The sequence below is a fragment of the Medicago truncatula genome, chromosome 3, assembly GCF_003473485.1.
Source record: "Medicago truncatula cultivar Jemalong A17 chromosome 3, MtrunA17r5.0-ANR, whole genome shotgun sequence".
NCBI lineage: Eukaryota > Viridiplantae > Streptophyta > Magnoliopsida > Fabales > Fabaceae > Medicago > Medicago truncatula.
In genome coordinates, this window is record NC_053044.1 from 39414182 (window position 1) to 39426467 (window position 12286).

Consider the following 12286-nt stretch of genomic DNA (forward strand, 5'->3'; position numbering starts at 1 on the left):
GCAAGAACACAGTTAGTTTGACGGACACCAACCATTCTTCCTTTCTCTTTAACAATTTGTTCCAACAAACAATAACATTACTTCTCTAACACTCAATTCCAATTTCCACCTATATCATAGGATGTCAAAATGTATCATACTTATTCTCAAAACGAATGTTTCTTATAAAAAAATGAATGCTATAAACAAAAAGACAAAATACCAAAATAGGCTTCAAAATACACCACATGGCTTACACAAAGCATGCAACTCTATATCATGTAATTTTAACCATATATCTACTACAATATATAACGGTGACAAAATATGTGATACTTCATTATTCAAATTATATACAAGAGTTTTTGTAACTTGTAAGTATAGTTGACAAGACATTGGTTTTACTTTTCATTTTCATAAATGGTCCATGTTATATCTTTTTCAAATTAATCTCATATTCTTCATGCAGTAGCTATAGTAGGAAGGAGTGAAAGTGAAAATGTTCAAGACCAAGTTGCAGCAGCTATGCCACCAGAGACGGTGGAGTTTGCCGAAATACACTGCCACGAATGACGGTCCGCAACACAAGCCAAGCTTTAATGCCTCTGTTCATGTCAATGGTGTCACCTTTGCTTCTTCTGATGCTTTCAATTCCGCCAAAGAAGCTCAAAACCAAGCTGCTATGAAAGCTTTCCGCAACTTTACTTCTCCTCTATCGGGTACTCTTTCTCAATTTTTTTAATGTTTCTTTGGAGATGATGATGATCTTGCAGTTGAGACTTTTGGTATTTCAAATGAGTTTTCAGTTTGAGTTCTTAGATTTTTTACTTATGAGTTCTGAGCATAGGTGATTGAGACTCAACACTGTTATATCATTAATTATTAGCTTTTTTTATGAGATAATGGTTAAGAGTGATCATTTTATTCAGTTATTATCAAGAGTTTTTAGAATTTGCAATCCGTTTGATCAGAAGAGACGGTATGATTCTCTGATGGTATTGAAGGGTTCATGTTGTTTCATAATAGACTACATAGAATCCTGTTATTGAATTGGAATTAAGCATAATTTTCTGTATTTTAGAATCACATTTTTAGAAAGTCTTCTTGTGTGTGTTTGATTCCATTTTTGAACGAGGAGAGATGGATTCTAGATGACTAGAATTGAGTTTGACAGGTTTGGTTGTTCTCGAGTAGAATTGATTCTAATTTGAAACTAGAATTTTGCGCTTTTGCCCCTACAATTGAGTTTTGGCATTGAATTTTTTGTTCAAGCCACTATTATACGAATGTATCTAAACATAAATCCCTTTACATTCAATTCAACTTTAGTCGGAATCAATTCATTCATAATCAATTTTTGTCACCGTTGGACCAAACCCACATGCATATTTTCGCTTTTACTCTTCTGCCTAGCAATGACTAGGACAAGGAAAACAATATGATTATAGGAAAAAGTAGGTTACATCAACTTCACAGGTTACATACAATGTTACTCTAATGTTTGTGGTTCATGATCTTCATCTAGGCTTTTCAATACCAACAGATGAATATGGTTCAAAAGAGAAAGTTGAAGCTACCAAACCTCAAGAGAGTCCACTTCCTGCACAATCTCCGGTTATTAGAACTGGTAAACAACTTCTTTCACTTTATTCACTAATGTGTTTGCTAATATTTAGTATTTTTGTTACTATTCTTCATGTGATTACTTTCCTTTTTTATTTCAACATTATCTAACAAGAATAATCAACTTACTCTTCCAGATACGAATCGTTTGAGCAAAAAACATCTGCAAAATTATGCTCGAAAGAACAATCTTGATCCACCTGTTTTTACAATCAAAACTGAGAGGCTTCACTATAAAGCTACTGTTGTTATTGATGAGAAATCATTTGAAAGCCCTACATTTTTCAACTCTATAAAAGAGGCAGAACAGGCTGCTGCAAAAATTGCTTTGAGGGAATTGCCGATTTCAGTTGACTTGTTTCAGAAGGTAAGTGTCCTTGAAATTTCTTATGTGATTCCAAATTGTCATTTTATGATCATTAAATTGATAACTAGATTTTGGATGTTAGATAACATTTTTCTGAGCTAAGGTTGGCAAAAATCATAGTTGAGTTACATAAGACATTTAGATGTTAATAGACAATAACCCAATTTATCAGTAATAGAATATCTACTTAATCTTATCTACTTGCATAAGCACTAGTCAGGCTGTTTAGCAGAGCTTGCAGAAACAACGTATGATATGTCCATATGTTTTTTCAGCTTATTTCCATAAGCTTGCCAGGATTGCTTATGGAAATAGCTTATAACTTATACGAAAATAATTTTGACTTTATATAGTTTTTATTATATTAATAGATTATACATTATACGATAAGCAACTATACAAAAAGTGCTTAATTAACTTGTTTATCCAAACAGGGTCTAATAGTATATCAATGTGTTTGAAGGTCAAACTTATTCAACTTTACTTGTATGATCGTGCTCTATCTTAATTAAAAATAGTTTTAGTTGAATTTTGATTTTTATCCAATTTATTCAGGATGAATCTTGTCCTTCCAAGAGTTTACTACTAGAATTAACACAGAGAGAAGGTTATTCCAAACCAACATATACAACTATAGAGTCTGGTTCTCTTCATATGCGAACTTATTTCTCAACTGTGGAAGTAGAGGGATTGAAATTTCATGGAAAGGCATCTAGATCCAAAAAACAAGCAGATATTGATGCTGCAAAGATTGCTTACATTGCCTTAAAAGAGTGTAAGTTCATGCACTTGATTTTTCTTTCATTCATAAGAATCAGAAACAACTTTGGCTAATCATACGTTTCAGTGTCTTGTCGGTGCCGAACACCAAATATGCCTGAAATCTGGAGTGTCATTGTTATATAGATGCAGCATATAGCTGAATGTTTATATAGGCAGAATATCCATGAAAATGATTAAGCTTTGATAATATTATTGTCTTGCACAGGTGGACTTGATATGTATGCGGATTTTTCTTCCTATAACAAAGAAAATCAAGCAGTACAATCAACTCTTGAACCAGAGGTTGTTAAACACAAGCAGATCCTCAACTCCGAAGGTTTGTTTCTTCATCTTCAGCCAAAAGTATATATTACTTATCAATAGCTTTTTTGAATCATCATGAAACTATTTCACCCTTTTCAAAGTTGTAATACGCTAATCATTGAGGACGTTAATGACATTGTGTTTATTCCACCAGATAAACGTTTGGATCAGGAGAAATTACCTACTGATGATGTCAAAGTTAACGATGACATGCACACTGAATCTTTACCAATTCCCCCTAACAAAAAAATGAAGATGAGCAACATGAGAACTTCATCTTTACCCAAATCATCTCCACTTTCACATACTGAACTTGCTTCTTCTACAATTTCTGACTCCAACATGACAATGACTTGCAACACAAGTAATTATCTACTTTGCGACAGGTTCAATGTGTACACAAATTTTCCAGATATTTTATTCCCTGAGGACATTACAGTTCTGCCTTTCGACGAGGATAAGTGGGTTGCAGCGTGCTTGGAATTTCCAAATGACGAAGACTTCCGATTCTTGTGAAAAAGTTTCATATATTACTTTGCTTTCAAGTTTCAAGTTTTAGAAAACATGATATCATATGTATGTTGCTACTTGAATTCAAGTAAAACTTTAGATGGCTTATTTAGATGTTCGTGTTCGTATTTAATTTGGGGAAAGACAAGTAATAACAAGATAGAATTGATTTTGATATTTTGGATATTTTGATTTTTCAACAATGTGTTACCATTGCTGCTATCAAGAACAATAGCTAATGTGAACTGTGAAATGCTGTTATATGACAAAAATGAAAACAATGATATAATCTTTTCTTATGTCTCACAAGGTCAGATAATTGTAAATACTTTCAATACTACTTCTTGATAAAACCTGTATGAATGCTTGGCCTTTACATGAACATCATTTTTTGGGTTTTGGGATATGGAGAAAGGAAATTCAAACTAGGTGTTGATGAGAAGAAATGTAATCTAACAAGTGCGCGTTTAAGGAACACTGCAGTTACATTTCCATATGGTTGGACTGCATTAAGGTTTAAGGCAGATAATCCTGGAGTTTGGGCATTTCATTGTCATGTTGAACCACATTTGCATATGGAAATGGGTGTTATATTTGCTGATGGTGTTTATAAAATTTGGAAAATACCGACAGACACTCTAAATTGTGGCGCTCCAGCGAAGAAGTTCCTAAACAACACCCGCTACTGAGACTAGTTAAAGATGCCAAACCTTGATTTCCTAAGAGTTTTTTTTATTTCTTATCTTTCTAATTTAGGCATTGTATGACTATATTCCAGTCCAATAGTTTAAAAATGATAGAACATTAATCCAAAACAATAAAACAGATAATTACAAGTTATAACAAAATATCAAACCAACATTAGAAAATCAATCCTAAACAGTAAAACAGTTGAGCATATTTCATATTTGCAGATAAATAGTAATCTCCCATTTTGATTATGGGGTCAAATCTCCTTTTTGGAGTGTCTCTAGCAAGCTTTGTTTCCATTTTGGTTAAGGCAAGGACAAAGACAGCATTGCCTGCAATCTTCTTGCAGACTACTGGTCTAAGATAACTGCTCCTGCCTCCTGCAGCATGCACATGCATGGTATGGTATAGTATCAGTACAAACCAAGAAGTGAATAAAGCCAGAAAACAACATTCAGATTTCAGAATCAAATCAAACAATCATTGATTGACTTCTTAACATTATTATAATGATTAATTATAACAAGAAGCATCAGAATTTATAAAGAGACAAAGTAGAAGAAAAAAAGAGCAAAAAAACCAAACTTAAAACAAGTGATATGATATTAAAAAAGGTGAAATAAATAAAGTGTCAAAATATACATGTTCTTAAAATGCTATAAACTAGAAAACAAAAATACACAAAACACCAAAATAGTCTTCAAGATTGACCAGACCACATGGCTTACACTATTCTCCTGGTTAGGAACTGTATATTTTTCCATGACCCTTCTCTCCTTCACACCCAATGTATTTATCTGCATGCAACCGTTTATTATCATGTACTACTAATATTCACATGGTTATAATATTGATTTCAATGTCTTTTAATCATGTATATATACTACAGTATATGTGTAACTGGGACAAAAGAATACTTCACCTTATAACATGTGAATGTGATACCTCAGTATTTAAATTATACACTCTACTTTCTGTAAGGATTGTTAAATTATAAGTTATAGTATCAATAATAGGAGTGTAAGTGAAAATGCACAAGTCAAAACTGCAGGAGCTGTGTCACCGGAGACGGTGGAGTTTGCCTAAGTATTCTGCCTTTCATGTTGACGGTCCACCACACAATCCAAGCTTTAAGGGCTCTGTTTTTGTGAATGGCCTTACCTTTACTTCTTCTGATACCTTCAATTCCTCCGGAGAAGCTCAAAACCAAGCTGCTATGAAAGCTTTCCGCAACTTCACTTCTCCTTTATCAAGTACCCTACTTCTTTCTCTTTCTGTAGTTGAGACTTTGATATGTTGAAATGAGTTTTCTGTTTGAGTTCTCTTTGATTGTTTGCTTATCAGTTATGCTTGTGACTTGTGAGTTTCGTATGATAGAAACATATGTGGTAGAGAGTTAGCAATATTATATATATATATACATATATATATATATATATATATATACATATATATATATATATATATATATATACATATATATATATATATATATATTTATGGTTGAGAGAGTGATCACTCGATCCAGAAATTATGATAAGTTTTTACTGAATCTATAAACTGTTTCTGTCATCTAATTACACATAAATTTCTGTATTTTAGAATCATATTTTTCATATCACTTTGTTAGAAAGTTTTCTTGTATATTTTCCCTTTAATGCAATTCTGCTTACATTAAAGAAAACAATATGATAATAGGAACTAGAAGGTTACATACAATTTTACTCTAATGTTTGTGGTTCATGATGTCCATTTAGGTTCTTCAAAACCAACAAATGAGCATGGTTCAAAAGAGGAAGTTAAAGCTGTCAAACCTCAGGAGAGTCCAGTTCTACAACAATCTCCAGTTATTAAAAGTGGTAAACAATTTCTTTCCCTTTGCTTACTAATATGTTTGCAAATCTTTGATACGTTTGCTACTCTTATTAAGTGATTATTTCTTTACTTTTCTATTTCAACATCAATATATCTAACAACAATAATCAACTCATTCTTTCAGATACGGATCATCAAAACTGTGCTCGAAAGAACGATCTTGATCAACCTGTTTTTACAATTAAAACTGAGGGGCCACCTCATGACATTCGCTATAAAGCTATTGTTGTTATTGATGGGAAATCATTTGAAAGCCCAACATCTTTCAACACTATAAAAGAGGCAGAGCAGGCTGCTGCAAAATTTGTTGGCATGTTTCAGAAGGTAAATCAACTGTGTTTGAAGTTGTCGAACTTATTCAAGTTTACTTTTATGCTTGTGTTTTATCCACATTAAAAATAATTATAACTGAATTTTGATCTATCCTACTTATTCAGGATGAACCTTGTCCATCCAAGAGCCTACTTCAGGAGTTATCAGAGAGAGAAGGTTTTTCCAAACCAACATATAAAACTACACAAATTGGTCCTCCTCATATGCCAACTTTTTTCTCAACTGTGGAAGTAGAGGGCATCGGATTTCATGGAAAGGCATCTAAATCCAAAAACAAGGCAGAAGAAGATGCCGCAAAGATTGCTTACATCACCTTAAAAGAGTGTAAGTTCATTCACTTGGTTCGGCATTCATGTTTAAGAATCACTTTGAGGGAGAATTTTGGTATAACCAAACAAGTTTGGCCACTATTATACGTCGAAAAGAAGACATACCTTCAATTTGAAATGTTTGTAATTATGCTTATTAACATTTATGTCATGCACAGGTGGAAGTCATACGTATGCTGATTTATCTTCCTCGATTGGAGAAAAACAAGCAGTAAAATCAACTCATGAATCACACATTGTTAAATCTAAACCGAAACTCAAACCTGTCCCTGAAGGTATGTAAATTTCTTCATCTTCATCCAATAACATATCTTACCAATTATCAAACACTTTTTTAAACCATCGTGAAACTAGTTTACTTTTTTCAAAGGTGTAATATGCTGACCATTGAACATGTTTATGACATTGTGTTCTAACAGATGAACTTTTGTATGACGAGATATTACCTACTGATTTCCAAGTTAACAATGGCATACAAAATGAATCTTTACCACTTCCACCTAACAAAAAAATGAAGATCAGCAAGGCAAAGACGCCCAATACAAACAGTTACATGCTTGGTAACAAGCTTAAGGTGTATACAAGTTTTCCAGATATTGTGTTCCCCGAGGGGATTACAGTTGTGCCGATTGGTGAAGATAAATGGATTGCAGCGAGCCTTGAATTTCCAAAATGACTAGCACTTTTGATTCTTGTGAAAAGTTTCATATATGACTTTTCTTTCAAGTATTCGAAAACATGATGTTAAAAGTATGTTGCTACTTGACTTCAAGTAAAACTTTAGATGATTTAGATTTTTGCATGTTTAAATTCAATTTCAAGCAAGACAGAAATGGTTCTAGTAAAAAGATAGAATGGATTTTGATATTCTAGATATTCTAAAAAAGAATTTGACTTTATCTATAGCCAAGGTACAGGAGTCAAGATCCTCTCCATTTATTTCCCTCTCCATTTACTAACAGAAGGAGGACATTGAGTATCACACAACCAAAAAAATTGACTGCTAGTAAAAGCATTAGCTATTTATGCTTTCTAAAATGTGTTACCATTGCTATCAAGAACAATACCTAAAGTGAAATTATATTTCATGACAAAAATGAAGACACAACAACATAATCTTTTCTTATTTTTCACTATGGTCAGATCATCTGAAAATCTTAATTATCAATATCAAACTCACAAGAACTACCATGTGATGATAGGAACCTCCGTCCTAAATTATAAGCCGTTTTAGTCATTTCACGCGTATTTAGAAAAATAATTAACTTTGAATGAGAAATATATATTATGAGTTGTTTTACAAAATTGTCCTTAATAAATGATATGAGAAAGATAAAATAAAAAATTGAAAAAAGAGAAAGTAATAAATAGTTAAGGGTATAATAGGAAAAGTAGCATTAATGCTTCGGTATTTTAAAGCTACTTATAATTTGGGACAAAAACTTTTCCCATAACGACTTATAATTTGTGACAGAGGGAGTCACCGGTCACATCAAATTCATAGGATACATACAATTTCTCCCTAAAAAAAAAAAATGATACATACAATTTTATTCTAATGTGGTTCAAAAGAGGAAGTTCAAGCTGACAAACCCAAACCCCAAGAGAGTCCAGTTCCACCACAATCTCTAGTTATTATAAATAAGTGGTAAACGATTTCTTGAATAACACATTTCACACTAGATCTAGATATATATAAAGCAATTACTTATGTTGCAAATCTTTGATTGTTTTCAAATGATTTTACTCTTTTTTTATATTTTAACATCTATATATCTAACAACAATAATCAACACATTCTTCCAAATAAGAATCATTTGAACAAACTTCAGCAGCATAACTAACATTTGAAATCCCAACATTTTTAAACACTATAGAAGAGGCAGAGCAGGCTGCTGCAAAAATTGTTGACTTGACTTGTTTCATAAGGCAAGTTTTTTTTAACAATGTTTCAGAAGGCAAGTGTTGTAGTAAATTGTAATTTCTAATGTGATTCCCAATTCAGCAACAATTTTTTTTTTCAATTTAATAACAGATTAACAGGTATAATACCTTCTACTTTCCAACAACATCATAGTGAGAATTCGGATGTAACATCTCAAAAAACATTATTTCATCAGAATCAACAAAACAATCTAAAAGCCACAAGCAAAACCCCATAAAGAAAAACTACCTGGTAGCATTACTCCTACCAGTTCTCATGTTACTCCAGGGAAACTTGGCAGCAGAACCATCAGCCCGGTTTGAACCAGGTCACTCAATCCTTCCCCGGCTCGAACCAGAAATCTCAAACCGATTTGAACCAGAACAGTCAAACCCTCCCTCATAATACCCATTTTGGAGCTTAAACCCACGAGTGTCCTTATTCTCATCAAGCCCATGACTCTTCCCCGACACTTCCTCAACAATACTAGCCGCCATAGCCTGTTTATTCAAACTCTTCCTATCCTCTTCAATCTCTCAAATTGGAAAAAGATTCGGGTTAATCAAAAGCGGGGTTTTTTGGGTTACAAAAGCCTTTTTGTAATCAGGTTTTGCAATCACAATTCCGCCACGTTTCTTCTTCTTTCTGTCCATGTTCAATGTTCAAACCTTTTTAACCTCAAATCCGTAGAGGGATTCCAAAACGCGCTTGATTTCAATCTTGGAAGCTGATGGGATGGTTTTAAGAGCAATTTCATGGATGTCGGTGAAGGTGCTTGCAGGAGAAGCTTGATTGATAGGTTTGTGAAGTACACCACTCTTCTTCCTAATCTGCTTCCCATGGTTCTCTTCTCTGTAACTTTTTTATTTCACCAAACACATGACAATTTTCAAAAGCTTTTTTCAGCTTATTTTCAAAAATTCTCTAATATAGCTTATAGAAACAACTTACAGCATATACAAAAATAATTTAACTTTATTTTATCCTTTTCTATAGAAATAGCTTATGTGAGCTTATACATAAGCTCTTATCATGATAAGAGCTTGTGATATAAGCTGCAAATAAGCTGTTTATCCAAACAAGCCCATGATGAAGCATAAATAATCAATCACCCATACAAATCTATATTTGTCATGTTAAGAGCAAGTAATGTTAATAACCCAACACTCAAAAAACCATTGCACGTTACTTTAAACTTCAAAATTTGCTTCGAATCATACATGAGAGCAATGTATGAACTGAATAAATAAATCTGAAGCATTAAAGTTTAAATTTTCAACAAACAAAGCCCAAAAAAATAATAACCCCAAATGAAATTGCATAACTTTGAAAAAGAAATGATATTAAAAATGAATTATTCACCCCTTAAATGCGATGAATTTAATAAAGCAACATATTAATCATAAAAAAAATTCACTGCGATTAGGGAAAAATTGAGTGATTTTTCCATAACCACACAGTAACAGTCTCAGAAATGAGGTGAAAATTAAGAAGTTAAAGGTGAAGAAGAAGAAGAAGAAGAAGAAGAAGAAGAAATACTCACAAAAGGGATTGACATACGAAATGAAAACTCTATCATATACCACCTTAAGTTAGACATCATACTCCCACATAGCATACCAAACAATCATTTTATACCACTAGATTTTTGACCAGTGCAGATATTGTAAAGTGATTGACATAACGGTGAAAAAATAACACGTGATAATTCATAGTAGACAAAATAAATATTTCATAAAATGTATGTAATCTAAACCACATTATGTGTGAAGAAGTGGGGAATCCGGGGTTCAAACCCCAGCCCTTGTGTAACGCCCTATTTTATTATTTGAATATTTTAATGAGTTTAGAGTCTATTTATATGACTTATGTGATTTATATGATTATTGTGATGTGTTGTTGATTTATTAAGTGGCTTATTTTATTATTTAATATAATAAGATTTGAAAATAAAATAAGATTAAGTTGTGGGGGCTGTTTTGGAAATTAGATAGATGAGTGATATTTTGTAATTTTATATGTTGGTATTTATTAGTATAGTATATTTCTTATTTGGTGTATAAATATATATGTTATAGAAATATATTTGTTATTTGTTATAGAAATAGTTTATATTATATATATATATATATATATATATATATATATATATATTAGAATAGAATATTGAGACTTTTGGGGGAAGATTTGAAAATAAGATAAAAATAAGTAGGTTAAAGATTTATATAAAAAGGGAGAGTTAGAATTAGAAAATAAGGATTACATGAAACCTGTTTTTGGAGAAAAAGGGAGAAAACCAAGAGAAGAGAAGAGTCAGAGGAGAGAAAGCGGTAGAGTCCTTCGTCGATCAATCTAAGGTAAGGGTGGGATTAACTTTCTCTAATTCTATGTGGTATAATTCTGAAAATTGAATTTAACAAGTTGTAGGTTGAAGTTTTGGAAATTTGGAAATTAGGTTTAGAAGTTGTAATTGGTGATTTTCGAAAATAATGTTTTGGGTCAAGTTTTATATGATTTTGTGTGTCTTATCATGTATAGAAATGGTTAGACAAGTTTTGGAATCAAATTTGGGCATTGGGAAGTCAAAATTGGGATTTTGGGGTGAAAAATGGGTTTTTTCCCGAGAGCTGCACAATGACAGCATCTCCTGTTTCATGTTCTTGCATCTTTTTCACACGTTTACATTTTGAACTGAGTTTTGGTGTAAACATGAAAGTTGTAGATAATTGTGTTAGCTTTCCAGTGGCGTCGGTTTGACTTGAAAATGATTTTTGGTTTAGGAGTTATGATGAAAATACTCCAAGTAGGTCTTAGTGAAATTTTATGAAAAATTAGCATAACCGTTTCTAAGTTAATCCAAAACTTAGGGAATAATTCCAAACCTCAAAAATAGAAGTACTATGAGTTCAATTAAGGTGTTTAAGAGTATTTAACCTATGTTGTGAGTTGGTCCTTGGGGTAGAAACGAAGTTGTTTATAATTATTAATGTTCTTCAGAGAGTCTGAAATTAAGATGATTAATGTTGTTGGTTATGTGAAATAATTATATGCCTTATGTGGAAAATGTATGATGTTTAAGTTGTTGATGTTTTTCATTAATATTTTTATGTTGAGAATTGCTTGTGCTGTTTCTGTTGCTGTTGAATATTGATCAAGTTGCAGATGTTGGTTTAAGTTGTCTAAGTTGTAAGTTGTCGTTCCAAAGTATTGGAGTCTTAAGTTGTTGATGTTGTCTAAGTTGTTGAAGTCGTAGTTGAAGCTGTTGCTGGTGATTTTTTATGTTCAGGTGTTTTGTGAGAGGTGGTGTACTCTTACGTTGTCGTTTATAAGAGGTGGTGTACTCTTACGTTGTTATTCTTTAAGAGGTGGTGTACTCTTATTTGTCGTTTATAAGAGGTGTTGTACTATTACGTTGTCGTTTATAAGAGGTGGTGTACTCTTACGTTGTTATTCTTTAAGAGGTGGTGTACTCTTATTTGTCGTTTATAAGAGGTGTTGTACTCTTACGTTGTCGTTTATAAGAGGTGGTGTACTCTTACGTTGTTATTCTTTAAGAGGTGGTGTACTATT

At 32.4% G+C, this 12286-nt stretch overlaps 2 protein-coding genes and 1 pseudogene across 2 annotated transcripts; 2 read left to right on the forward strand and 1 right to left on the reverse strand.

The window, feature by feature from the left end:
- Positions 1–442: 442 nt before the first annotated feature.
- LOC11442194 (double-stranded RNA-binding protein 1) lies at positions 443–3805 on the forward strand. Its single transcript, XM_024778968.2, has 6 exons — positions 443–698; positions 1505–1606; positions 1740–1969; positions 2525–2744; positions 2958–3068; positions 3210–3805. The coding sequence occupies exons 1-6, from the start codon at positions 479–481 to the stop codon at positions 3569–3571; spliced, it is 1245 nt and encodes a 414-aa protein (XP_024634736.2). The 5' UTR covers positions 443–478; the 3' UTR covers positions 3572–3805.
- Positions 3806–6102: 2297 nt separating this feature from the next.
- LOC11429036 (uncharacterized) lies at positions 6103–7740 on the forward strand. Its single transcript, XM_039831527.1, has 2 exons — positions 6103–7067; positions 7212–7740. Exons 1-2 carry the CDS (start codon positions 6938–6940, stop codon positions 7466–7468), a joined length of 387 nt encoding a protein of 128 aa, XP_039687461.1. The 5' UTR covers positions 6103–6937; the 3' UTR covers positions 7469–7740.
- An 801-nt stretch (positions 7741–8541) lies between these two features.
- LOC11427551 (uncharacterized) lies at positions 8542–10249 on the reverse strand (annotated as a pseudogene).
- Between the last annotated feature and the right edge of the window lie 2037 nt (positions 10250–12286).